The sequence below is a fragment of the Arachis hypogaea genome, chromosome 10, assembly GCF_003086295.3.
Source record: "Arachis hypogaea cultivar Tifrunner chromosome 10, arahy.Tifrunner.gnm2.J5K5, whole genome shotgun sequence".
Taxonomy (NCBI): domain Eukaryota; kingdom Viridiplantae; phylum Streptophyta; class Magnoliopsida; order Fabales; family Fabaceae; genus Arachis; species Arachis hypogaea.
In genome coordinates this window covers 116775474-116800552 of record NC_092045.1, presented here as the reverse complement: position 1 = coordinate 116800552, position 25079 = coordinate 116775474, and the positions used below count along the sequence as shown (strand labels likewise).

The following is a 25079-nucleotide window of genomic DNA, read 5'->3' as shown; positions in this document are numbered from 1 at the left end:
GAGATATGATGAAAATTAGGGAAGAACAATGTCGTTTTCGAACAAAGGGGTCAGAGATCATTTTGTCTCTTGTTAGAGTTGTTAGGGATTATTTTGTCCGATGTTAGAATTGTCAGGGACCATTTTGTCTATTGTTAGAGTTGACGGAGTTAAGGACCAAAGTGACTGACAAAATTAATTGTTAAGAACCAATCGAGTAATTAATTTTAGTTGGAGACTAAAATATCTGGTCCAAAATTCTTTGAGAACTAAATTGGATAAATACTCTATTTATATATAGTATCGTTGGAAATTTAATTTTAAAAAAATATGAATTCCTTTGTTACAAGTGATAATTATAAATGTATTCAGATTTAGTTAAGATTTAGTTATTTACTATTGTTGGTTGAAGTGATATTAGATGTTAGATTTGATTGTCTTTAATTTTATGAGAACCTGTTCTAAATATTTAATGTTCAACTATTTTAGAATTAAATGTGTAAACTATTATCATAATTATGACATGATGTAATCTTAACAGAAAAAATTATAAGAAAATTTTTAACTGTATCTAAAGACTGGTGTTTTAATAATTTTATTATTAATTTTAATTAATATATATTATAATTAAAATTAATAGTTAAAATTACTGAAATATTGATATTTTAGATATACTTAAAAAATTTTTAAAATTATATATTAACACAATTATAAGTAATTAACTATTAAGATAAATTTTATATTAATTTCTAAATTATCACTTGCTAAATTATTTCCTATGAAATGTTCATAGTCATTTTGGCCATGCTTTATGTGCGGATGTACATTACATCCCGTGTAAGTTTATCAATGGCGGGTGTAAATCAAGCGCGAGTTTATTAATGGATTCTTATATAATAGTTAACCCATTTGTTTGTTATTGGTAGTCTTGAAATTCGTTATTATAAATTCTTATACCTACACATTCTCATTTAAATATTTAATATTGATTATTGTAGGGTTACTTATTTAGCTAATAAAATATCAGCTAACGCAATTAAAATACACTGAAATAAAATAGTTGATATAAGAAAGTGAAACTTAAATTAAAATAGTAAAACACATATATATTATTAAAATTACAAAAGGTAAATACTAAATCTATACTTAAAAAATTCTGATGCTGGCAAAATGAAACGCAATGACAAGGTGCTACTATGGAGGAAAGAATACAAAAAGGACACAACGACGTGTTGAAAAAGAAGAAATGACTAACACTAAAACACAACGAGGTACTGCCATGACGGAAGGAGAGAGAAAAGGGATGCAGCCGCGACAACGAAGAACGTGACGAGTTGCAGCAGTGGGCTATGGTGGTCTTCTTCTTCAGCTGCTATAGCAGAAGGGGACGCAGCGTCGTATTGAAGAAGAAGAAACAGCAAATACCAAAAAAAAGGTCGCCGAATCTCTTTGTTATTATTGGAGTTCTCTTCCGACGATCACCTCAGTATTTTTCATTCACTGTGACGTCATTTTTGTATGGTTTAGTGATTTTGTCAAATTTTAAAATTATTCAAAAACTATTTTATCAATAACAAAAATCAAATATCATTTTATCAGCACCAAAATCTTTCGAGTATATATTTCATATTTACCTCAAGTTACAAAATTAATAATGAATCTTTTCACTTTACTACCTTACAAACTACCTTACCAATGACCCTTTCCACCACAACGGAAGCATTTATCCTCAATTGATTTACTTTGCCTATTGTTTCTTTCTTTATCCCACTTCTGGTGAGATCTTTTCTCGTGAACATAATTTCTTTTCCTTTCATAATTTTTCTTGTTATCAAAATCTTGCCATTTACCTCTTCTGGGGTTATAATTTGCCGCATTTGCTTCAGGAAATGGGGCGGCGCCAGCTGGGCGCGCTTCATGATTTCTTAAGAGCAACTCATTGTTGCGTTCAGCAACAAAAAAGTAAGAAATTAGCTCAGAATATTTTTTTTAAATCATTTTTCTCGATTGCTACTGCAGGAGCACATTCGAGGTATGGAAGGTCGAGAAAATTTTCTCTAACATATCGGGCTTGAGGAAGTATCACATGATTGTACCTTTCTTCAAGGTCTTTCCACAGATCTGCATGATCTTTTAATTTGGGATATTCATTTTTCAATCATACGTCAAGATGACGACGAAGGAAAATTATGGCTTTGGCTTTATCCTTCTAGGATGTATTATTTTCAGCCTTAATGGTATCTCCAAGATCCATTGAATCAAGATGGATTTTAACATATAGTATTCAAATATATCAAAAGCATTATATTCAAGATGAAAGAGTTTCGACATAATAAAAATTTGTTACCTGGAGTCTTCCTAAAATTTTGTTAGAATTTCGTGCTGATAACGTGTTATAAAATAACTAAATAAGGAAGATAAAATAAAGAAATATAAATGAAAGACTCTAGTATTAATATTCACTAATATTAATATCATCCTACCATAATAACTATGATTTATATATTAATACTATATTTGTAATATGAAGAAAAAGAAAAGCTTCGAGAAGAAATGCTTTTATTGATGTGTAAATGGCTTCTGATCAAACCTTCTATTTATACTTGTGAAAGTCTAACTTTCTTCAACATTATTAATTACAATCTATCTTGAGAATGTTAGCTTCTCGTAGGAATGGGCATCCACGTCCCATCCTTATCACAACAATTAGCTAATATTAATAAAAAGAATTAACTCCTCATATTTTTCCTTAAAAAATATGAATTCTTTATAAATAATAATTGTTAATGTATTGGTACTCGCTTTTAGCGGAAGTGATATTAGATTTCAGGTTTGTTGGTTTAGTAGAAAATTTAGTATATTATTTGATTTTAAGAGTTATATATAAAAAGTTATTCCAAACATTTAATACTCCACTATTTTGAAATTAAATTTGTCAAAATTCTATATTAATTTTTAAAAGTAGCATTTGGTAAACTATTTCCTATGAAGTGTTCATTGCCATTTACTCATTGTGACCATGCTGTAAATCTGGTGTAAGTTTATCAATGGCAGGTGTGTATATCTAGCGTAAGTTTACTAATGGATTCTTAAGAATAGCTGACCCATTTGTTCGTTATTGGTGGTCTTGCAGTTTGTTATTAGAAATTCCAATGGCTACACAGTCTCATTTAACCACAGCCACAGATGCTGTTTGTTAAGAAACAAATTTCCAAAACCTGTTACTTCTTGCATCGTGTTCAACCCTGTCAACCTTAGAGAATCATTGACCAAGTATTTATAAAGTCGTATAACACTATTCCCCATGTATTAGGTAAAAAGGAAAGGTGAATTCTACAGTACATCAATACATGAACTGATGACCGGGGATGCTGTAGGTTTTGATTTGGCTGATGATTTTGGTGAAGAAAAAAAAAAGAAGAGAGGAAGAAACTACACGTCTGTGTGAGCAATAAATCACGTCCCCACTCTGTGTGTATATAGTAAAAAAGGTGGATACTACAACGAAGACTTTATAATTGTCTTTATATGAAAATGTTTTTTTTTTTTTACCATTGAATGATGGATTTTATGGTTAGATTTTGAGATCTTATAAAAATGTCGTCTTTGTTTAAAGTGTGGCTAAATAAATAAGCCACACTTTAAAACAAAAACTCTTTGTGAGAAGATGTTATTTCCATCTTGGTTTGAATAGTTGCGAGTAAGAAATGGCAAGTTGATCTGCCTATAACCACACAATACTTTTCTTAGATTCGACATCCAATTAATCTAAACCGTTTGTTTTCTCAACTTGGAGCGCAATAATTCAGAAGTCCCAGAGGAAGTTGCTAAGCATTTACTTGAACGACTATTAGACATTTCTCTTATAAACAGCACTCTCCACTTGCTGCAACTACTTCCTTCAAACACTTCTCTTTCTTTCTTTCTTTCTTGCAAAAACCTGCGTTTTGCTTTCATCTTTTTTCTTTCGCACTTGAGAGAGATGGCTGAACAAATCCCCTATGGTGTTGCTACTTCACTCATCAACAAGATTGCTTCACTCGCCTTTCGTGAAATCGGGAAGATCTATGGAGTCCTGGATGACCTTGAGAAGCTGAAGGACACTTTGGAATCCATCAAAGTCGTGCTTTCTGATGCTGAGCTCAAACAAGGCCAGAATGCTACTGTTGCCCACTGGATCAAAAGGTTCAAACAAGTGCTCTATGATGCTGATGACTTGCTTGATGATGTCTTCATCCAAGACTTGCGCCGCAAAAGAATGAGTCAGGTGCGTGGCTTCTTTTCCAAATCTGTGAATCCAGTTCTTTTCCGTGCTAAGTTAGCTCGTAAGATTGAGAATATTCGAAAGGAGTTTAATAATGTTGCTCAAGATATGTCTATGTTGAACCTGAATCCGAGTTCGGTAATTCTTAAGCAAGATGAGTGTGCCTGGAGGGAAACAAGTTCTTCCGTTTTGCAATCAGAGATAGTTGGAAGGGAAGAGAATAAGAGTGACATTGTTAACCTGCTGAAGCAAACCCATCCAAACCAAAATATTTCTTTAATTGTTGTTGTTGGTATGGGGGGTTTAGGCAAGACAGCCCTTGCTCAGCTCGTGTACAATGCTGCTAAAGACCAGAACCTCTTTCAGAAATTCATGTGGGTGTGCGTTTCAGAAGATTTCGATGTGAAAACTGTTTTGAAGAAGATGCTGGAGTCCTTGAAGAAGGATGCTGGTGGTGATTCATTAGAGGCCCTACATCAGAATTTGCGAGAAGAATTGAATGGGCAAAATTATATGCTTGTGCTTGATGACGTGTGGAATGAAGATCATTCAAAGTGGAGTGATTTAAGAACTCATTTGATGTGCGGAGGTCAAGGCAGTAAGCTATTAGTGACGACTCGTAGTACATTGGTTTCTCAAGCAATGGGTATTGACGAGCCGTATGTTTTGAGTGGTTTGACAGATGAGCAATCATGGACATTGCTAAAGAACCTGACATTTGGTGAAGATAGCAGCAGAATGAGCTCTGAATTGCAAACATTCGGAGAGGAAATCGCAAAGAAGTGTAGAGGAGTGCCCTTGGCGATCAAAACAATAGGAGGCTTCCTACGGATAAGGGTTGAAGAAATTGATCAATGGTCAAGTCTTTTGCATGGAGATATTTGGAGGTTATGTGAAGAAGAGAAGAGTATCATGCCGGTGCTAAATTTGAGTTATCGAAACTTGCGTCCTGAACTAAGACAATGTTTTGCTTATTGTTGTCTATATCCAAAAGAATGTTTTGCTTATCTTGCAAGTCCAATTGAAACACAATCTATAGAAGATGTAGGTAATCAATATGTCAAGATTTTATTAATGAGGTCATTTTTTCAGGATGCATCAACAGATGAATACGGTCATATTGAGTCCTTCAAAATGCATGATTTCATGCATGATCTTGCAACGTTGGTAGCTGGAAATGATTGTTACTTACATACGGAGGGAAAAGGAATTGTTGAAAGACCCATGCATGTGGCATTTGAAACTAGCACCGATTGTTTATTGGATGTGTTTGATGTTTGCAAATTACGGACAATCATCACTGATACCAATTTCGTGGCCAAACTCTCTTTTATGGAAAAACTGAAGTGCCTTCGTGCTATGATATTGTCATTTTATTCTATGACTGAGCTACCAAAGTCTATTGATAAAGTCAAACATTTAAGATATCTTGATCTTTCATACTCTCAAAATCTAAGAAGTTTGCCTGAATCGATTGGCAATCTTGTTTGTTTGCAAACATTAAAACTAAAAGGTTGTGAATCTTTATTTAGTTTACCTGAATCGATTGGCAATCTTGTTTGTTTGCAAACATTGAAATTAAAAGGTTGTGGATCTTTAGTTAGTTTGCCAGAGTCAGTTGGCAATCTTATTTGTTTACAGTCACTGAATTTAAATGATTGTGGGCAACTTGTTTTTCCAACAAAAATGATTACAAAATTGATCAATTTGAAGAAGCTCGACATTGAATGTTGTAAAGCCTTTGAAGACGGCATGCCAGTAGGATTGGGGAAATTGATTTCATTGCAATCCTTATCAAGATTTGTAGTAGGGAATAACAAAAAAGATACAAGTGGCAAATTGAATGAACTGAAAGAGCTTGACCTCAGAGGCAGATTGACCATTAGGGAATTGGGTTTGGTAAAGGACGCGGCATCGGAATCTAATGAGACAAATATGAGATCAAAGAAACACATTCAAGACCTTTCTCTGTTATGGGGGATCAGATGCTCTGATTCCACTGAATATGAAATAAGAAAGAGTGAGAGTTTGGTGTTATTGGATAATCTTTGTCCCCATCAGAATCTGAGATCACTAGATGTGAATGGCTTTCCAGGAGTGAGGTTATCAGATTGGCTTATCTCGCTAATTCATGTTGTTCGCATATCTCTCTTCATTCTTCCCAATTGCAAACATCTCCCACCTTTGGAAAGACTGCCTTGTCTTCGTGAGCTCAAGGTTGATCATATGAAATCGCTGGAGTGGATGGATTATTATGAAATTATTGGTGATGTGTTCTTCCCATCTTTGGAGAAACTCGTAATCTGGGGGTGTGAGAATCTGAGGGGATGGGAGAAGAATGCAAATGAGACTCAAAACCATCTTTCTCTACCTCCTTTTCCCCGTCTCTCTCTTCTCCAAATTCATAATTGTCCAAAGTTGACCTGCATGCCTTCTTTCCCAAACCTCGTTGTGTTGTATTTAGGATTGGGTAGTAGCGTGAAGCCGATGTTGGAAACATGTATGGTTAAGCATGACTCTTCATCCATCTCTCCTCTCTCTCATCTCAACCACTTGTACCTCACGGAAGTTACAGAGATAGAAGCAATGGCAGAGGACTGGATGAAAAACCTCACATCGCTCCAGAGTCTCGACCTTGGTGGATCGTCAGCCATTCAGATTCTGTCACGACACTTGCAATATCTTCCTTCTCAACTTCAACAGTTGGAGATAGGGTTCCATGACGACAAGCTTGACCTCTGGAAACACACACAAGGTCGTGGTCCTCCTCATGCGCTCTCTTCTCTGCAGACAATCATCTTCTCCCGTTGTCGGAACATGAAGGCTTTACCAGAGCAGATTGGCAACCTCCAATCACTAAGGCTTTTAGAGATTAGCTATTGCCCTAAATTAGAGACATTAGATGAAGCTGATCGTTGCCTTCCCAACATACACTCACTACGGATCAGATATTGTCCAATCCTAAAGCGCAAATACGACCGTGAAAGTGGAGAAGATCGGGCCAAGATTGCTCACATCCCAAACATATCCATATACGGAGATTGATACCCTCAAAAAGGTAATAACATTGTTTGCTTTTTTCCATTTTCATTATAAATGCAATATATCTGAAACCCACATTAAACTTTGTAATTTTATTTGATGCAGGGGATTCTTGCAAATCATTTTCTTCTTGGCATACTTTCAAATTTCAATAGGCCCATGTCTGCTGGTTCAATGGGAAGATACAAATATTTGGTCTCATCATTCCATTTTGCAAAATGTTGAATCCTCAAGATGGTCAAATTCTGACCCAGTTCCTCCTTTGCGTAGAATAGTGATAAAGTATTGTTCATTTCATTTTTTTTCAATTAAAGCATTTTTTTTATTCTTTCTTTTTAAATTTATGAAATCAATATTTAAATGCAGTTTATTTTCTTGGTTAGGGAGCATGCAAAGGAAGTTGCATTCAGCTACAAGCCAATTACCACTAGCTTCAAACTTGTTTAGGTAAGAACCATTTATGTGATTCAAACTCTTTAGAGATGATTATCCCACATTTCCATTTCTGAACGTAAGCGATGTATACAGCAGTATCTCTGACTTCCTGGAACTTGATATAAATAAATTCTCTTTGTGAACGTACTGGCAAACTTGTCTTAGAAATAAGTGGAGGAAACAGAAAATACAGAAGAATAATGAGTTATGAACTCAATTTAGCAATATTGCAAGGTTGAGTACTCGAAAGCAACAATATAATTGTTTGATAAGAAATTCAATTTGCTTGTTTTGTTGCTTAATTTGAAACAGTCGCTTAAATTCTCCTTTTATTTTTTATTTTTTGGTTACTGCATACTCGTATCCACAGTGTGGAATAACCCGGTTAGCACCTGAGACGGAGTGTTTTGTTTACAACAAATCGTGTATGTAAATGCATATGCATGGTTTATCCTTCACATTTCAGATGTTTGGAGAGGTTTGACAGATGAGCAATCATGGACATTGCTAAAGAATGAGCTCTGAATTGCAAACAATTGGAAAGGAAATTGCAAAGAAGTGTAAAGGAGTGCCATTGGCAATCAAAACAATAGGAGGCTTGTTACGGATGAGGGTTGATGAAATTGATCAATGGTCAAGTCTTTTGCACGGTGCTATTTGGAGGTTATGTGAAGAAGAGAAGAGTATCATGCCGGTGCTAAATTTGAGTTACCGAAACTTGCGTCCTGAACTAAGACAATGTTTTGAGTATCATCTTACGAGGACGAAGACACAGACGAAGGCGAAGATGAACGTGAGAAACACGTGCTGGTTCCCAAGAAGCCTCAACCGCAAAAGGTTTCCAAACCCTCGTCATATTCTTCTAAACCCTCTCCAAAGTTGAAGTCTCAACCTTCGGCTTCTGTCAGTCAAACCAAATCCGGGTCAAAGCGCGCAGCCGAAAACAGTATCGACCACTGAAACCAACCAAAACGTGGAAAGAAGGCACAGGAGGATCACGCCGTCGGCTCCGTTGATGCTTGATGGTATATACAAGCCAGACAATTTATGCTTGATGGTATATACAAGCCAGACAATTTATGTTTCGCGTGTCTGAGAATTTGGGAATTTAGGGTTAAATCGGAATCTTAGAAATTACTATGGGTATTTGCGTGAGGGACGATTATGGGTATTTACTCTGATACATTTGCCCGAATCAAATTCGACCCCTTCATAAAATCGTAAAATTCAAAAACAGATTTATAGGGTTCCTTCCCTGTTTTCGCGATGAACTCAGACAAGCCTTTCAAGATACCTATCTCATCTTCCTCGCTGAAAACCCTCTGAAAGAGGGATTTGAACTCGTCACATGATTTCTGCGGATCCTCTTCAACGGAGCCGACGGCGTGATCCTCCTGTGCCTTCTTCCCACGTTTTGGTTGGTTTCAGTGGTCGATACTGTTTTCGGCTGCGCGCTTTGACCCGGATTTGGTTTGACTGACAGAAGCCGAAGGTTGAGACTTCAACTTTGGAGATGGTTTAGAAGAAGATGACGAGGGTTTGGAAACCTTTTGCGGTTGAGGATTCCTGGGAACCAGCACGTGTTTCCTCACGTTCATCTTCGCCTTCGTCTGTGTCTTCGTCCTCCTCAGATGAAGTTGCTGCTTCTTCTTCCTCGCTGCTATCTTCTTGTTTGGGCTGAGGCCTGGGAACCTGCGATTCGTCGTCAGAGTCTTCAGGAGCGACTTGCTTCTGCTTCGCCATGGAAACTCCGAAATTCAGGAGGGAAAAAGTGAATTTAGGATTAGGGTTTGTCTTAGTTCACTCTCTGGACAGTGAGAGAGGATCCGCAGAAATCACGTGACGAGTTCAAATCCAGATAAATATTTAGTACATCTTTATCAAAGACTTGCGCCGCAAAAGAATGAGTCAGGTTTGTAGCTTCTTTTCCAAATCTGTGAATCCAATTCTTTTCCGTGCTAAGTTAGCTCGTAAGATTGAGAATATTCAAAAGGAGTTTAATAATGTCGCTGAAGAGATGTCTAAGTTGAACCTGAATCGGAGTTCGGTAATTCTTAAGCAAGATGAGTGTGGCTGGAGGGAAACAAGTTCGTCCGTTTTGGAATCAGAGATAATTGGAAGGGAAGAGAATAAAAGTGACATTGTTAACTTGCTGAAGCAAACCCATCCGAACCAAAATGTTTCTTTAATTGTTGTTGTTGGTATGGGGGGGTTTAAGCAAGACCGCCCTTGCTCAGCTCGTGTACAATGCTGCTAAAGACCAGAACCTCTTTCAGAAATATTATGGGCGTGCGTTTCAGAAAATTTCGAGGTGAAAACTGTTTTGAAGAAGATCCTGGAGTCTTTGAAGAAGGATGCTGGTGGTGACTCATTAGAGGCCCTACAACAGAAGTTGCGAGAAGCATTGAATGGGCAAAATTATATGCTTGTGCTCGATGACGTGTGGAATGAAGATCATTTAAAGTGGAGTGATTTAAGATCGAGTTGAGTTGTATTGCTCTTGAATTACTTGGATATGTATTGCTCTTGAATTATTTGTGGATTCTTACTAACAGTTGTCCTACTTTTTGATTATCGGTTTTTATTCTGATTTGCATTGTAGATTATTTTCAGAAGAAGTATCAGAGATGGATTAAGAGAAATGTTGTTGGTATTGAACTACTTGATCTGCTTTTGGTGTGGAACACCTCTGATGTCATCACCTCTCTTAATTTAGTTGGAGCTCCCTTCCAGTCTTTGCAATATTTGCCGAGAAAGAAAAAGGTCAATTTCTTTTGCTATCAGAAACCTATCAACTGTTATATTTTAAATTGTTTCATAGTTGAGAATGTTTCGATAATTGCTTGCAGTTCTTGGGCAATGACATATAACTCACTATCCAATAGAGCGCCAGTTCTTAGAAGATTATTGGGTTTGGATTCTCATATTGCCTCTTCATTTTCCTTGTTTATAATTGTATGTGCTTTCCCATTTTTTGGTTTATATCCATCATTTAGCTGGATGTGTCAATAAGTCAATTTGGTATAATTTACATTTTCTATATGTTTTCCCCAGAAATTTGCCATTCAAGCAAGAGCATTATCTGGCTTCATGTGATAACGATTACATTACTAGTTGGATCCATATATGGTTTTGTGGCATCTCCCCCTCCTGATGGCCATGCCGAAGGGAGCGGGTAGAGTTGCTGGGTAGGTTATTTCAAGGCACAGTGGAGATTGCTTTATTTCTTGCTTCATGTGAAAGATTTTCCTACATTTGATTTCTGGTTGGTGATTATGTAATATGGGTTGTGGCTGTTAGAGACGCAACATGGTAATAGGAGGTTGGGTTTGAATTGGCATGTGTGTTCATTGAGATAGGCATATTGTACGGGAATTTATTGTCCAAACTTCCCATTTTTGTGTATTTTGTTTTGTGATCTGTGATGTGATATCATAAACTTTGATGTATCACCTACTGTGTTTCCCTCTTGTCTTGGAAGCACACTTTATCTATCTAAAACGAGGATTATCACAATTCAAAGCTCTATTAGTACTGCTCTTATTGTAACATACACTCGGTTTCATTGAATGAATTTAAGAGTTGCTGATTTCAATTTGCACTCAAACAATTAATTGTGCCTTGTGTTAAACACAGATGTTGTTTATTAACAAACATGGTTTGAAAGCCTGTTACAACTGCTTGCACTGTGAGCATTATAAAATTAAAGCCGTGTCATTATATTTCCTTGAAATAAGTATTGTACTTGCCATGAGATTCAAACTAATGCGTAAACAAAGCAATGCTGTGGTTATCAAATTTGCTGATTTACTTTGAAAATTGCCTCATTTTTTAGTTGTTATTTTTTTTTGGTGACTCATTTTATAGTTGTTATTTAATATTTAAAAACAATTTAATGTAAATAATGAAAAAAAAAACGATTTTCATAATTAATTTAAGGAAAATATGCATGACCATGTGGAGTATGGTTGGCAGCGTTAGTGCATTACACATTTACACGAGGTTCAGCATATCACCTACTGAAAAGTGAAAAGTGAAAAGTGAAAACCAATAGTAATATTGCTTCATATAATAATGCAAATTGTGTATTAAAAGTCTAAAACTATAACAATGGACAAAGGCATGGAAATCCTTTTATGACCTGATCATTTTTTCTATTTGTTCCTAGTTAAGGTTTGAAAACCGTATAATTATTAAAAGAAATATAATACATTATACTAACTAGTAAATATGCCCGCGGCCCTTTTTCGGAACTCCTCCAATGACTTAGGTTTGGTTATTGCAATTGTTTCTCGGAATTTGTCAAATCGGAGGCCAGTTTTGAGTGCGTGTAAGTGGACTGCGGTGTCTAAGTTCAGAATCTCCATAGTGGCCTCGGCAAATCGAGTCATGTAGTCTTTTAAACTTTCATATTGTCCTTGTTTGATTGTGCCGAGGTAGTCTGATCCGTGCACGTTTATCCTCGATACGGCGAAATAGTCGATAAGAGATCTCGCCAGGTCTTCAAAAGAAGAAATTGTACCTGCAGACAATTTAGAGAACCACAGTAAAGCAGCACCATCGAGATAAGTGGGAAAAGCTCGGCAAAGTATGGGTTTATTATTAGCGCCGTTAAAAAACATCATGGACTGGAATTTTTTAATATGAGCACGGGGTCACCAATCCCCTTGTATGGCTCAAGGGATGTAGGTAGCACAAAGTTCTTTAGCATTTGGAAGTTGGTGATCTCTTCGGAGAAAGAGTTGTCCAACGTTGCTTTTCTTTTGGCAGGTGATGCTTAGAGGGTCTACGTTACCCAAGGCCGAGCTTTTGGAATTTCCTTCTGATGGTTTTCAGTGGCTAAGAGAAGGGGGAGTTGAATCTTAGCCCCTTTTCTCGCTTTTGAACACTTGCTGGTCTTTTTAATGCTTTCTGGAGACTTTTTGATTTTTGTCTCGTCCCTACCCACGAGACTTTTCTTTTTTGTCTCGTCACTTGGTACGAGATATTTTTCGATTTTATTTCCTGTGCAGCAGAAACAGAAATGGAGTAGAAGAGAGAGAAAATTATACCCAGATATATCCTGGTTCAGCTGCTAAGTGCAGTGCAGCCTACATCCAGTCTCCATCACAACAATGATAGAATTTCACTATAATCTTCTTTGATTACAGACTGTAAAGTGCTAACCCAACTTACAAGGGGATTTCCACAAAATCATGAAACACAACATAGATGAACAAAGGACCTCTAAGGACATCTATGACTTTTTCTTTTAATTTTGCATTCTCTACCTTTTTTCGCTCTATGGCTTTTTCATACAAATCTCACTGTTTGCCTTTTTCCATGAGACTCAAGACATGACAAAATTAAACAGAAAAATACTAAATGGAATACATTGAAGAAGAAGAAAAACTGTTAGCTCAGGTAACTCTGAGAACTCTGTGCCTTGCACTCTCACCCTTTCTCCTTACTTCAAGTTGTGGCTGTTCTCCCTTTTTATAGAAAAGGGGAAGCCTCCACAGTTGAAACCAAAAACCAAGCCAACTTCTTCTTCTCCATGCAAACCGATTCGGCTAGAGAGAGAGAAGAGATAACCCATGCAAAACCCAACATGCAATTACCTCTAGTCCTTCTTTGGTCATCAATCTTCATCAATCCGAGCGCTCCATCTTTGACTTGCTCTCCAAGATGAATTTCTGGCCCTTGATACTTCATGATGATGATAGCTTCATCTGCTCCAATCTCTACCTCTTCCATCACGTAGCCACCCTAGCTACTTTCTGTGGTGGTTGAGCAGAATCAAAGACAAGCCATCCCTCCAAGATTTTCTCCTTGCTGGCCGAGATCTTCTTCTTTCTTTTTGGGTATGAAGAGCTCGAGATTACCTCACCAAATCTTACCATTTTTTGTGAAAATCTCAACCACTACATACTTTATGTTTTCTTTTTCTTGAAGCCATCATCAGTTCATCACAATGACATCAAGCTTGCTTCTAGTTTCTTCTTTTTGCTTCTAATAACTTGCCTTAGCTTCCATCTTTTTCTATGTGAAGTGACCGAAGGCAAGAAGAGAGATGAGAGAGAAGAAAGAAAAAGACTTCCAAATGAAAAAAAAGGAATTAAAATCAATTATGTTCAATTAAAAACCCACTTCCTTTTCTTTATGTCTTGTAACGTGTAGCTCACATTTAATTGCCATCAAATTACATTTGCATTTTCTCTCTCATGTTACCAAGGCAATTAAGGCTATTTCATAAAAATTTGAATTCCAACTAAAGAGAAAGAAATGTAACGGAACAAAGCATGCATATATATATATATATATATATATATATATATATATATATATATATATATATATATATATATTTTGTTTACAAAGCATGCATACTTGCTTTCTCTTTTCATCCAATTTTTCGGACCAAGCCTTAATGGACTTGGTGTAGCAATTATTTTGAGCTTGTTTAACATAATTCTGGCCTAATTAACACATCATAAATTCAGCTACATATATTAAATCATTTTTGTACCAAAGCTGAATTTTAACTTCACATTGGGCTTATTAATTTTTCTTTTAGCCCAATATACATATTCTGCAAAACAACAAAATTATTAATCAGCAAATATAGCTTTGAAGATTAAATTGATAATTTTGTAATTAATTATTTTAATAGTGTTTGATCATCATTAAATTAGTTTAGAATTTTCCAAATTCATCACTTTTCTCATTCTTTTTGGCATTATTATGAACACCGTGGCGGGAGCATATGCAAAAAGCACTCCAACGTTCAAATAAGAATATGAGTTATGAGAAATGAGGATAATAAATTAGAGTGAGTTATGTGACCTGTCTTGCTTCGATATTGTTTGTGTGTTTATATAGGCACTTTGAATTGTTCCGTTAGAGCTTGTCTAGGGATTCTCCGTTTTTGGCGAGGTTATCCTTATTGATAACGTTAGCCTTGTCAGTTGAGGTTCCGAGCTTTGCATAACTCATCTGGATTGTGTGGGTGGTTATTATTTGATTTTGTTTTGTGCCGAGATATACGTTCGTTAGCCGAAGTATACTTTACGTACCACTCAAAAAAAAATATCTTTACGAGGAGATTCTTTTTCCATCTTTGTTTGAATAGTTGCGAGTAAGAAATGGCAAGTTGATCTGCCTAATAACCCCACACAATACTTTTCTTAGATTAGACATCCAATTAATCTAAACCGTTTGTTTTCTCAACATGGAGCGCAATAATTCAGAAGTTCCAGAGGAAGTTGCCAAGCATTTACTTGAACGACTATTACCCATTTCTCTTATAAACAGCACTCTCCACTTGCAGCAACTACTTCCTTCAAACACCTCTCTTCCTTTCTTTCTTGCAAAAACCTGCGTTTTGCTTTCATCTTTTTTCTTTCGCACTTGAGAGAGATGGCTGAACAAATCCCCTATGGTGTTGCCGCTTCACTCATCAACAAGATTGCTTCACTTGCCTTTCGTGAAATCGGGAGGATCTATGGAGTCATGGATGACCTTGAGAAGTTGAAGGACACTTTGGAATCCATCAAAGTCGTGCTTTCTGATGCTGAGCTCAAACAAGGCCAGAATGCTACTGTTGCCCACTGGATCAAAAGGTTCAAACAAGTGCTCTATGATGCTGATGACTTGCTTGATGATGTCTTCATCAAAGACTTGCGCCGCAAAAGAATGAGTCAGGTGCGTGGCTTCTTTTCCAAATCTGTGAATCCAATTCTTTTCCGTGCTAAGTTAGCTCGTAAGATTGAGAATATTCGAAAGGAGTTTAATAATGTTGCTCAAGATATGTCTAAGTTGAACCTGAATCAGAGTTCGGTAATTCTTAAGCAAGATGCTGGAGTCTTTAAAGAAGGATGCTGGTGGTGATTCATTAGAGGCTCTACAACAGAAGTTGCGAGAAGAATTGAATGGGCAAAATTATATGCTTGTGCTTGATGACGTGTGGAATGAAGATCATTCAAAGTGGAGTGATTTAAGAACTCATTTGATGTGCGGAGGTCAAGGCAGTAAGCTATTAGTGACGACTCGTAGTACATTGGTTTCTAAAGCAATGGGTATTGACGAGCCGTATGTTCTGAGAGGTTTGACAGATGAGCAATCATGGACATTGCTAAAGAACCTCACATTTGGTGAAGATAGCAGCAGAATGAACTCTGAATTGCAAGCAATCGGAAAGGAAATTGCAAAGAAGTGTAAAGGAGTGCCACTGGCGATCAAAACAATAGGAGGCTTCTTACGGATAAGGGTTGAAGAAATTGATCAATGGTCAACTCTTCTGCATGGTGATATTTGGAGGTTATGTGAAGAAGAGAATAGTATCATGCCGGTCCTAAATTTGAGTTACCGAAACTTGCGTCCTGAACTAAGACAATGTTTTGCTTATTGTTGTCTATATCCAAAGGATTCGGTAATCAGAAAGAATGAGTGTATTCAATTGTGGATGGCTCAAGGTTACCTTGCAAGTTTAACTGGAACGCAATCTATGGAAGATGTGGGTAATAATTATGTCAAGATTTTGTTAATGAGGTCATTTTTCCAGGATGCATCAATGGATGAAAATGGTCATATTAGGTCCTTCAAAATGCATGATTTGATGCATGATCTTGCAACGTCGGTAGCTGGAAATGATTGTTACTTACATACTGAGGGAAAAGGAATTGTTGGGAGACCCATGCATGTGGCTTTTGAAACTAGTACCATTTGTTCATTGGATGTGTTTGATGTTTGCAAATTACGAACAATCATCCATTGCAAGATTGCTACCAATTTAGTGGCCAAACTCTCTTTTATGGAAAAACTGAAGTGCCTTCGTGCTTTGGATTTATCATTTCATTCTTTGACTCAGTTGCCAATGTCTATTGATAAAGTCAAACATTTAAGATATCTTGATCTTTCATACACTGAATTAAGAAGTTTGCCTGAATCGATTGGCAATCTTATTTGTTTACAAACATTAAAATTAGGCCATTGTGAATCTTTAGTTAGTTTGCCAGAGTCAGTTGGCAATCTTATTTGTTTAGAGTCATTGAAATTAAATGATTGTAAGCAACTTGTTTTTCCTACAAAAATTATTATAAAATTGATCAATCTGAAGAAGCTCGACATTGAAGGTTGTAAAGCCTTTGAAGATGGCATGCCAGTAGGATTGGGGAAATTGATTTCATTGCAATCCTTATCAAGCTTTGTAGTAGGGAATGACAAAAAAGATACAAGTGGCAAATTGAATGAACTGAAAGAGCTTGACCTCAGAGGCAGATTGATCATTAGTGAATTGGGTTTGGTAAAGGATGCGGCATCGGAATCTCATGAGACAAATATGAGATCAAAGAAACACATCCAAGACCTTTCTCTGTTATGGGGGCCAAGCTCTGATTCTAGTGAATATGAAATAAGAAAGAGTGAGAGCTTGGTGTTATTGGATAATCTTTGTCCCCATCAAAATCTGAGATCACTACATTTGGAGGGCTTTCCAGGAGTGAGGTTATCAGATTGGCTTATCTCGCTAATTCATGTTGTTCGCATATCTCTCCACGATCTTCCCAATTGCAAACATCTTCCACCTTTGGAAAGACTGCCTTGTCTTCGTGAGCTCGAGGTTGCTGATATGAGATCGCTGGAGTGGATGGATTATTATGAAAATATTGGTGATGTGTTCTTCTCATCTTTGGAGCAACTCGACTTCCACTACTGTGAGAATCTGAGGGGATGGCAGATGTTAGGGGATGAGACTCAAAACCATCTTTCTCTACCTCCTTTTCCCCGTCTCTCTTATCTCCAAATTGTTGGTTGTCCAAACTTGACCTGCATGCCTTCTTTCCCACACCTTGTTCGGAAGTTGGAGTTACGATGGAGTAGTAGCGTGAAGCCAATGTTGGAAACATGTATGGTTAAGCATGAGTCTTCATCCATCTCTCCTCTCTCTCATCTCAAGCTGTTGCTGCTTTGGGGAGTTACAGGGATAGAAGCAATGGCAGAGGACTGGATGAAAAGCCTCACATCGCTCAAGAGTCTCCACCTTCGTGGATCGTCAGCCATTCAGATTCTGTCACGACACTTGCAATATCTTCCTTCTCAACTTAAAAACTTGGCGATAAGTTTCGATGATGACAAACTTGACCTCTGGAAAGACACACAAGGTCGTGGTCCTCCTCATGCCCTCTCTTCTCTGCAGACAATCTTCTTCTTCGATTGTAAGAACATGAAGGCTTTACCAGAGCAGATTGGCAACCTCCAATCACTAACGCTTTTAGAGATTATGAATTGCCCTAAATTAGAGTCATTGGATGAAGCTGACCGTCGCCTTACCAACATACACACAGTAGGGATCTCTGGGTGTCCATTCCTAGAGCACAAATACCGCGCTGAAAGTGAAGATCGGGCCAAGATTGCTCATATCCCACACATATCCATATACTGAGATTGATACCCTCAAAAGGTAATAACTGTTAGAATATAATTAATCATTGTTTGCTTTTTTCCATTTTCATTACAAATGCAATATATCTGAAACCCACATTAAATTTGTAATTTTATTTGATGCAGGGGATTCTTGCAAATCATTTTCTTCTTGGCATACTTTCAAATTTCAATAGGCCCATGTCTGCTGCTTCAATGGGAAGATACAAATATTTGGTCTCATCATTCCATTTTGCAAAATGTTGAATCCTCAACATGGTCAAATTCTGACCCAGTTCCTCATTTGGTTGCAACAGTCAGTGAATAAAGCATTCTTTTCTTTTCTTTTTTTCTTTTTCCCTTTTAAAATTAGGAAACCAATATTTAAATGCAGTTTATTTTCTTGGTTAGGCAGCATGAGAAGGAAGTTACTTTCAGCTACAAGACAATTACAACTAGCTTCAAACTTATTTAGGTAAGACCCATTTATGTGATTCGAACTATTTAGATTTTATTATCCCACATTTCCATTTCTGAACGTAAGTGATGTATCTCTGACTTTCTGGAACTTGATATAAATAAATTCTCTTTGTGAATGTACTAGCAAACTTGTCTTAGAAATAAGTGGAGAAAACAGAAAATACAGAAGAAGAATAATGAGTTATGAACTCAATTTAGCAATATTGAAAGATTGAGTACTCAAAAGCAACAATCTAATTGTTTGATAAGAAATTCAATTTGCTTGTTTTGTTGCTTAGTTTGAAACAGTCGCTAAAATTCCCCTTTTATTTTTTATTTTTTGGTTACTGCATACTCTATTCCACAGTTTGTGGAATAACCCGGTTAGCACATGAGATGGAGTGTTTTGTTTACAACAAATGGTTCATGTAAATGCATAGGCATGGCTTATCCTTCAGATTTCAGTTGTGGCCTCTAAAAGTAGCTATGGAAAAAGAAGAGGATTCCAACTTAGAAAAAAGGAAGCTGTTCTTATGATGAATATTTACATCAAGGGAACACCACATATTTAGTTTGCACAATGCATAAAGCAAGACAATTAACATTGAATTTTTTTCCCTAACATTTTAGTGGCATGTAAATTTAAATTTATTTGTGGATTCTTACGAATAATTGTCCTACTTCTTGATTATCGATTTTTATTCTGGTTTGCATTGTAGATTATTTCCAGAAATAGCATCAGAGATGGATTAAGAGAAATGTTGCTGGTATTGAACTACTTGATCTGCTTCTTCTGGTGTGGAACACCTCTAATATCATCACCTCTCTTAATTTAGTTGGAGCTCTCTTCCAGTCTTTGCAATATTTGCTTAGAAAGAAAAGGTCAATTTCTTTTGCTATCAGAAACCTATCAACTGTTATATTTTAAATTTTGTTTCATAGTTGAAAATGTTTCGATTATTGCTTGCAGTTCTTGGGCAATGATATATAACTCACTATCCAATAGAGCGCCAGCTCTTAGAAGATTATTGGGTTTGGATTCTCATATTGCCTCTTCATTTTCCTTGTTTATAGTTGTATGTGCTTTCCCATTTGTTGGTTTATATCCATCATTTAGCTGGATGTGTCTTAGTTCACTCTCTGGACAGTGAGAGAGGGTCCGCAGAAATCACGTGACGAGTTCAAATCCAGATAAATATTTAGTACATCTTTATCAAAGACTTGCGCCGCAAAGGAATGAGTCAGGTTTGTAGCTTCTTTTCCAAATCTGTGATTCCAATTCTTTTCCGTGCTAAGTTAGCTCGTAAGATTGAGAATATTCAAAAGGAGTTTAATAATGTCGCTGAAGAGATGTCTAAGTTGAACCTGAATCGGAGTTCGGTAATTCTTAAGCAAGATGAGTGTGGCTGGAGGGAAACAAGTTCGTCCGTTTTGCAATCAGAGATAATTGGAAGGGAAGAGAATAAAAGTGACATTGTTAACTTGCTGAAGCAAACCCATCCGAACCAAAATGTTTCTTTAATTGTTGTTGTTGGTATGGGGGATTTAGGCAAGACCGCCCTTGCTCAGCTCGTGTACAATGCTGCTAAAGACCAGAACCTCTTTCAGAAATATATATGGGTGTGCGTTTCAGAAAATTTCGAGGTGAAAACTGTTTTGAAGAAGATCCTGGAGTCTTTGAAGAAGGATGCTGGTGGTGACTCATTAGAGGCCCTACAACAGAAGTTGCGAGAAGCATTGAATGGGCAAAATTATATGCTTGTGCTCGATGACGTGTGGAATGAAGATCATTTAAAGTGGAGTGATTTAAGATCGAGTTGAGTTGTATTGCTCTTGAATTACTTGGATATGTATTGCTCTTGAATTATTTGTGGATTCTTACGAATAGTTGTCCTACTTTTTGATTATCGGTTTTTATTCTGGTTTGCATTGTAGATTATTTCCAGAAGATGTATCAGAGATGGATTGAGATAAATGTTGTTGGTATTGAACTACTTGATCTGCTTTTGGTGTGGAACACCTCTGATGTCATCACCTCTCTTAATTTAGTTGGAGCTCCCTTCCAGTCTTTGCAATATTTGCCGAGAAAGAAAAAGGTCAATTTCTTTTGCTATCAGAAACCTATCAACTGTTATATTTTAAATTGTTTCATAGTTGAGAATGTTTCGATAATTGCTTGCAGTTCTTGGGCAATGACATATAACTCACTATCCAATAGAGCGCCAGTTCTTAGAAGATTATTGGGTTTGGATTCTCATATTGCCTCTTCATTTTCCTTGTTTATAATTGTATGTGCTTTCCCATTTTTTGGTTTATATCCATCATTTAGCTGGATGTGTCAATAAGTCAATTTGGTATAATTTACATTTCATATGTTTTCCCCAGAAATTTGCCGTTCAAGCAAGAGCATTATCTGGCTTCATGTGATAACGATTACATTACTAGTTGGATCCATATATGGTTTTGTGGCATCTCCCCCTCCTGATGGCCATGCCGAAGGGAGCGGGTAGAGTTGCTGGGTAGGTTATTTCAAGGCACAGTGGAGATTGCTTTATTTCTTGCTTCATGTGAAAGATTTTCCTACATTTGATTTCAGGTTGGTGATTATGTAATATGGGTTGTGGCTATTAGAGACGCAACATGGTAATAAGAGGTTGGGTATGAATTGGCATGTGTGTTCATTGAGATAGGCTTATTGTACGGGAATTTATTGTTCAAACTTCCCATTTTTGTGTATGTTGTTCTATGATCTGTGATGTGATATCATAAACTTTGATGTATCACCTACTGTGTTTCTCTTTTGTTTTGGAAGCACACTTTATCTATCTAAAACGAGGATTATCACAATTCAAAGCTCTATTAGTACTGCTCTTATTGTAACATACACTCATTTTCATTGAATGAATTTAAGAGTTCCTGATATCTATTTGCACTCAACAATTAATTGTACCTTGTGTTAAACACAGATGCTGTTTATTAACAAACATGTTTTGGAAGCCTGTTACTACTGCTTGCATTGTGAACATTATAAAATTAAAGCCGTGTCATTATATTTCCTTGAAATAAGTATTGTACTTGCCATGAGATTCAAACTAATGCGTAAACAAAGCAATGCTGTTGTTATCAAAGTTGTTGATTTACATTCAAAAGTGCCTCATTTTATATTTATTTAATCTATAAAAACAATTTAATGTAAATGATGAAAAAAAAACGATTTTCATAATTAATTTAAGGATAATATTATGCAAATTGTGTATTGAAAGTCTAAAACTATAACAATGGACAAAGGCACGGGAATCCTTTTATGACCTGATCATTTTTTCTATTTGTTCCTAGTTAAGGTTTAAAAACCGTATAATTATTAAAAGAAATATAATACATTATACTAACTAGTAAATATGCCTAACGCTTTTATAAGTGTTTAGACTCTATACTTAAAGAAAGATCAAATAGCACAAAGATTTCGTATTAGAATGTGAAAATATATTGTTAAGCATGTTTGTTAGTAGTGTGATCTATTTTTCTTTTAGCAAAAGCATTTAAATAATAGTTTTCTTAAAATTTTATTTGGTTATAAATTATTATCTCGTGAATTATAACATTCAATTCATTCACATGATTTGCAACTGTTTTGAAAATAAATTCAGTTGCTTATGTTAATAATTATACCCCCTATTGTAAGCTAATTATGCAACAGAAAGAGGGAGTCTGCAAGTTGAAGGAAGTTGGAGGAGTGTCGCTGCCGTTAGCGTTTCGCCGTGCCGCCATCATGGTCGCGAGAGGGAGGAGGACCCGCGAGGAAGAGAGGGACATGGTCAGTCTCATCATCGTCAGATCCGTTGCCGCCATGCTTTTCCCACCGCCGATCCGTCTTTGCCGATGAAGACCTCATCGCCGAGCTGCTGCGTCGCCGCTGCCACCGTTGGGTTTCCGGGAAGAGGAGCTCGAACAGGAGAGAGAGAGAGGGAGAGAGAAAGAGAGAGAGAGTTCGCAGAGAGAGAAACATGACTATACACGAATTGAGGGGGGAGGAGGAACTCGCCGGAGGAGAGGGAGACTCGTCACCGCGCCTCTAGTCGCCAGGAACGGCGCTACCGTCGCCGGAAAACACGCCGGAGCTTCCAAACTCACCGGCAACACTACCTTGCCACTGTTCTGGTCTAGTTTCTTCCCTTAGTCTGTTCTATTTTCACCTTATACCATTTCATTTTTCTACCTTGTTCTTGTTTTGATTTATTTTTGTCTTTGTTCTGTTTTGGATTTTCCAGAAATTATTGCCTGGTGTTGTGATCATTGTCGCTGTCGTGAGAATTGAAGTTGTTGCCATTGCCTTGGTCCAAATTCTTTGCTCTTCCCTTCCATTCTACTTCAACTTTCCTCACTTTTTAATTTCGCACTCCGGGTTCGGCCTTTTCGGTCTCTTAGGACCATATTGTGAGTAGACTTTACATTTATAGTTGTTTGATTGTGCATCTATAATTATTTTGACATATATCTATTATGATCTTTGAATTATAGCTATATTTGCTTTGAATAATTTTAAATGGATTAGAATAATTGACTTTTTAGAATTAAATAATTCGTTTTTATGAAGTTTATACTTTCAGAACTATACATGAGATTATATATATTTTTGAGAAAGTTTTGCATCATTCTAAAATATTTTATTTTGTTTGAAAATCTGTTTTTGAAGCATTGAAGTAATATTTGGTACTCACTTACTTTAAAAATTGTAAAATATATTTGAAATCTCTTAAAAAGTATGATTGAAAAAGATTTCTGATGAAAAAGTATTATCTGATTTGATTTGATTCGATACCTTATATATTCGAAAGAACAAATAATTGTTGTATTTGAAATTATATGTTTTGAATTGGTTTGGGAGGCTCGTATTAGAAAATCGTAGTTAACGGCAGTTATGACGTTAACTTAGATGCATCTAACTCAGACTCCAGCTAGCATGGGTGTTGCTAGCCTAACGTGTAGGCCACACGTTAGATCTGTTATTTTGTTAGGACACACAAGAGAAAAGGGCTACCCATAGAGGTGAAGCCGCCCAAGTGTGGACTTTTGATTTGATTTCTGTATGAGAACTTCCTTATTGATTTATTTATTCATATAAATTATTATTTTTCTAACTAAAATTATTGTTATAATAATGTTTATATGGTCTCATATAACTTATAGATGTACTGTCTAGTCACTGGGTTGCAAAACTCACTCCGTTTTTCTAAAATTATTTTTCAGGAATAAATACTTGCTTATGTGAGTCTTTCTATTCAAGAGTAATGATTTGCAATGGATATCTATTATTTATTGTGTTCTTAGATGTCGCTCCATATATCACAGGCAGGATTCATTCATATTTATTTATTTTATTTTTGTTTAAAACATGAAATTATTTATTCTAGAAAGTGTAAATTTATTCAAAACATTCGTAACCTTCTTGTTTATCTTATATTCGAATCTGTTAGGCTTGCTAGGGGATAATTTCTCTGAGCACCAGTCATGGCTCATTTTGGGTTGTGACAAAGTGGTATCAGAGTTTAGGTTTTATCTGTGTAATATAGAGCATGTGTCCTATAATAGGATCACAAATGTATAAATAGAAGCGCGTCTATTTGTACAAATTGTGATACTATCAAAGGTCTATAGGAATGTCATCCTTGTCCTCTGTGTCATTGTCATCTTTTGATTATTGTGATCGTGCATTCTCAGTTGTTTCTTACTACTCCAGTCCTTTTTCTTGTACCCAATCTTGAACGTGTTTTTGCAATGGTTTCATGTTTTGGTTCTGGTTTGCGATTTCTCTCGTAGCTAATTCTAATCTTCTTTGATTTTGTGAATGTGTACCTTAATCTTCTTTGTCTTTGTCTTTGTGTTGTTCACTATGACTCCCGAGGTCGATATCTCACTAACTACTTAAAAGATTCGATCTATGTGTGTTGTGAATTATCATCTAATTTCTTTATAGAACTATATTTGAGTTTGTGGATTACATGAATTTGTTGAGTTATTGTGTTACTCGTCAGTTGCTTTGTTCCGGAGTTGATAAGCGATATTAGAGTTTTCTTCTTATGTTGATAATCTTTGAAGTTGTGATATAATTTTGATTTGCTTGTGATTTTTTTCTCTTTCAAATCAAGGATTTTGAAAATTGTTATTTAGTTGTTTAAGAAAAAGGACTATGTGATAAACATGTGAATAGAATGTTATTGTTGTTTATTGGATTGGTGATTTTCTCTATTTAGGTGTAGTGAATTATTTAGGTGATTAGTTAGCTAGATAAAAAATTTTATGAATAAAAGTTTGGTTGAGCTTTTTTCTAATTTGATGATCTGATGTTGTTATGGTTCTTTGTTGCTGAACATGGCTTTCCTGTCACGCAATTATTTTCCTGCTTGATAAGTTAACATAAAGATTGTGAACGTTTGTTTTTGGTTGGTGATTAAAAGATGAATTTTGTTTTTGACTAAAATATGAAAGTGTATTATTGATCATG

General features: G+C 36.2%; 2 protein-coding genes across 22 annotated transcripts; both read left to right on the top strand.

Annotated features, from left to right (window-relative positions):
* Positions 1 to 2785: 2785 nt before the first annotated feature.
* LOC112717147 (putative disease resistance protein RGA1) lies at positions 2786 to 11334 on the top strand. Of its 10 annotated transcripts, none has more exons than XM_072205598.1 (6): positions 2786 to 7301; positions 7391 to 7567; positions 7669 to 7732; positions 10334 to 10483; positions 10570 to 10631; positions 10775 to 11334. In XM_072205598.1, exon 1 carries the CDS (start codon positions 3962 to 3964, stop codon positions 7286 to 7288), a length of 3327 nt encoding a protein of 1108 aa, XP_072061699.1. In that variant the 5' UTR covers positions 2786 to 3961; the 3' UTR covers positions 7289 to 7301; positions 7391 to 7567; positions 7669 to 7732; positions 10334 to 10483; positions 10570 to 10631; positions 10775 to 11334. The 10 variants fall into 10 exon arrangements, 7 of the variants coding, with proteins under 7 accessions (XP_072061699.1, XP_072061696.1, XP_072061698.1 ...); XM_072205595.1 differs by having other exon boundaries at positions 10570 to 10675; XM_072205597.1 differs by having other exon boundaries at positions 10323 to 10483.
* Positions 11335 to 14520: 3186 nt separating this feature from the next.
* Positions 14521 to 21499, top strand: LOC112717140 (putative disease resistance protein RGA3). 12 transcript variants are annotated; one of them, XM_025769245.3, is made up of 9 exons: positions 14521 to 15403; positions 15551 to 18158; positions 18266 to 18434; positions 18530 to 18593; positions 19297 to 19459; positions 19548 to 20393; positions 20513 to 20673; positions 20760 to 20865; positions 20963 to 21499. In XM_025769245.3, the coding sequence occupies exon 2, from the start codon at positions 15555 to 15557 to the stop codon at positions 18138 to 18140; it is 2586 nt and encodes an 861-aa protein (XP_025625030.1). In that variant the 5' UTR covers positions 14521 to 15403; positions 15551 to 15554; the 3' UTR covers positions 18141 to 18158; positions 18266 to 18434; positions 18530 to 18593; positions 19297 to 19459; positions 19548 to 20393; positions 20513 to 20673; positions 20760 to 20865; positions 20963 to 21499. The 12 variants fall into 12 exon arrangements, with proteins under 12 accessions (XP_025625030.1, XP_072061692.1, XP_072061689.1 ...); XM_072205591.1 differs by having other exon boundaries at positions 14678 to 15403; positions 15555 to 18158; positions 19548 to 19822; positions 20760 to 20821; XM_072205588.1 differs by having other exon boundaries at positions 14678 to 15403; positions 15555 to 18158; positions 19548 to 19822.
* Positions 21500 to 25079: the final 3580 nt, after the last annotated feature.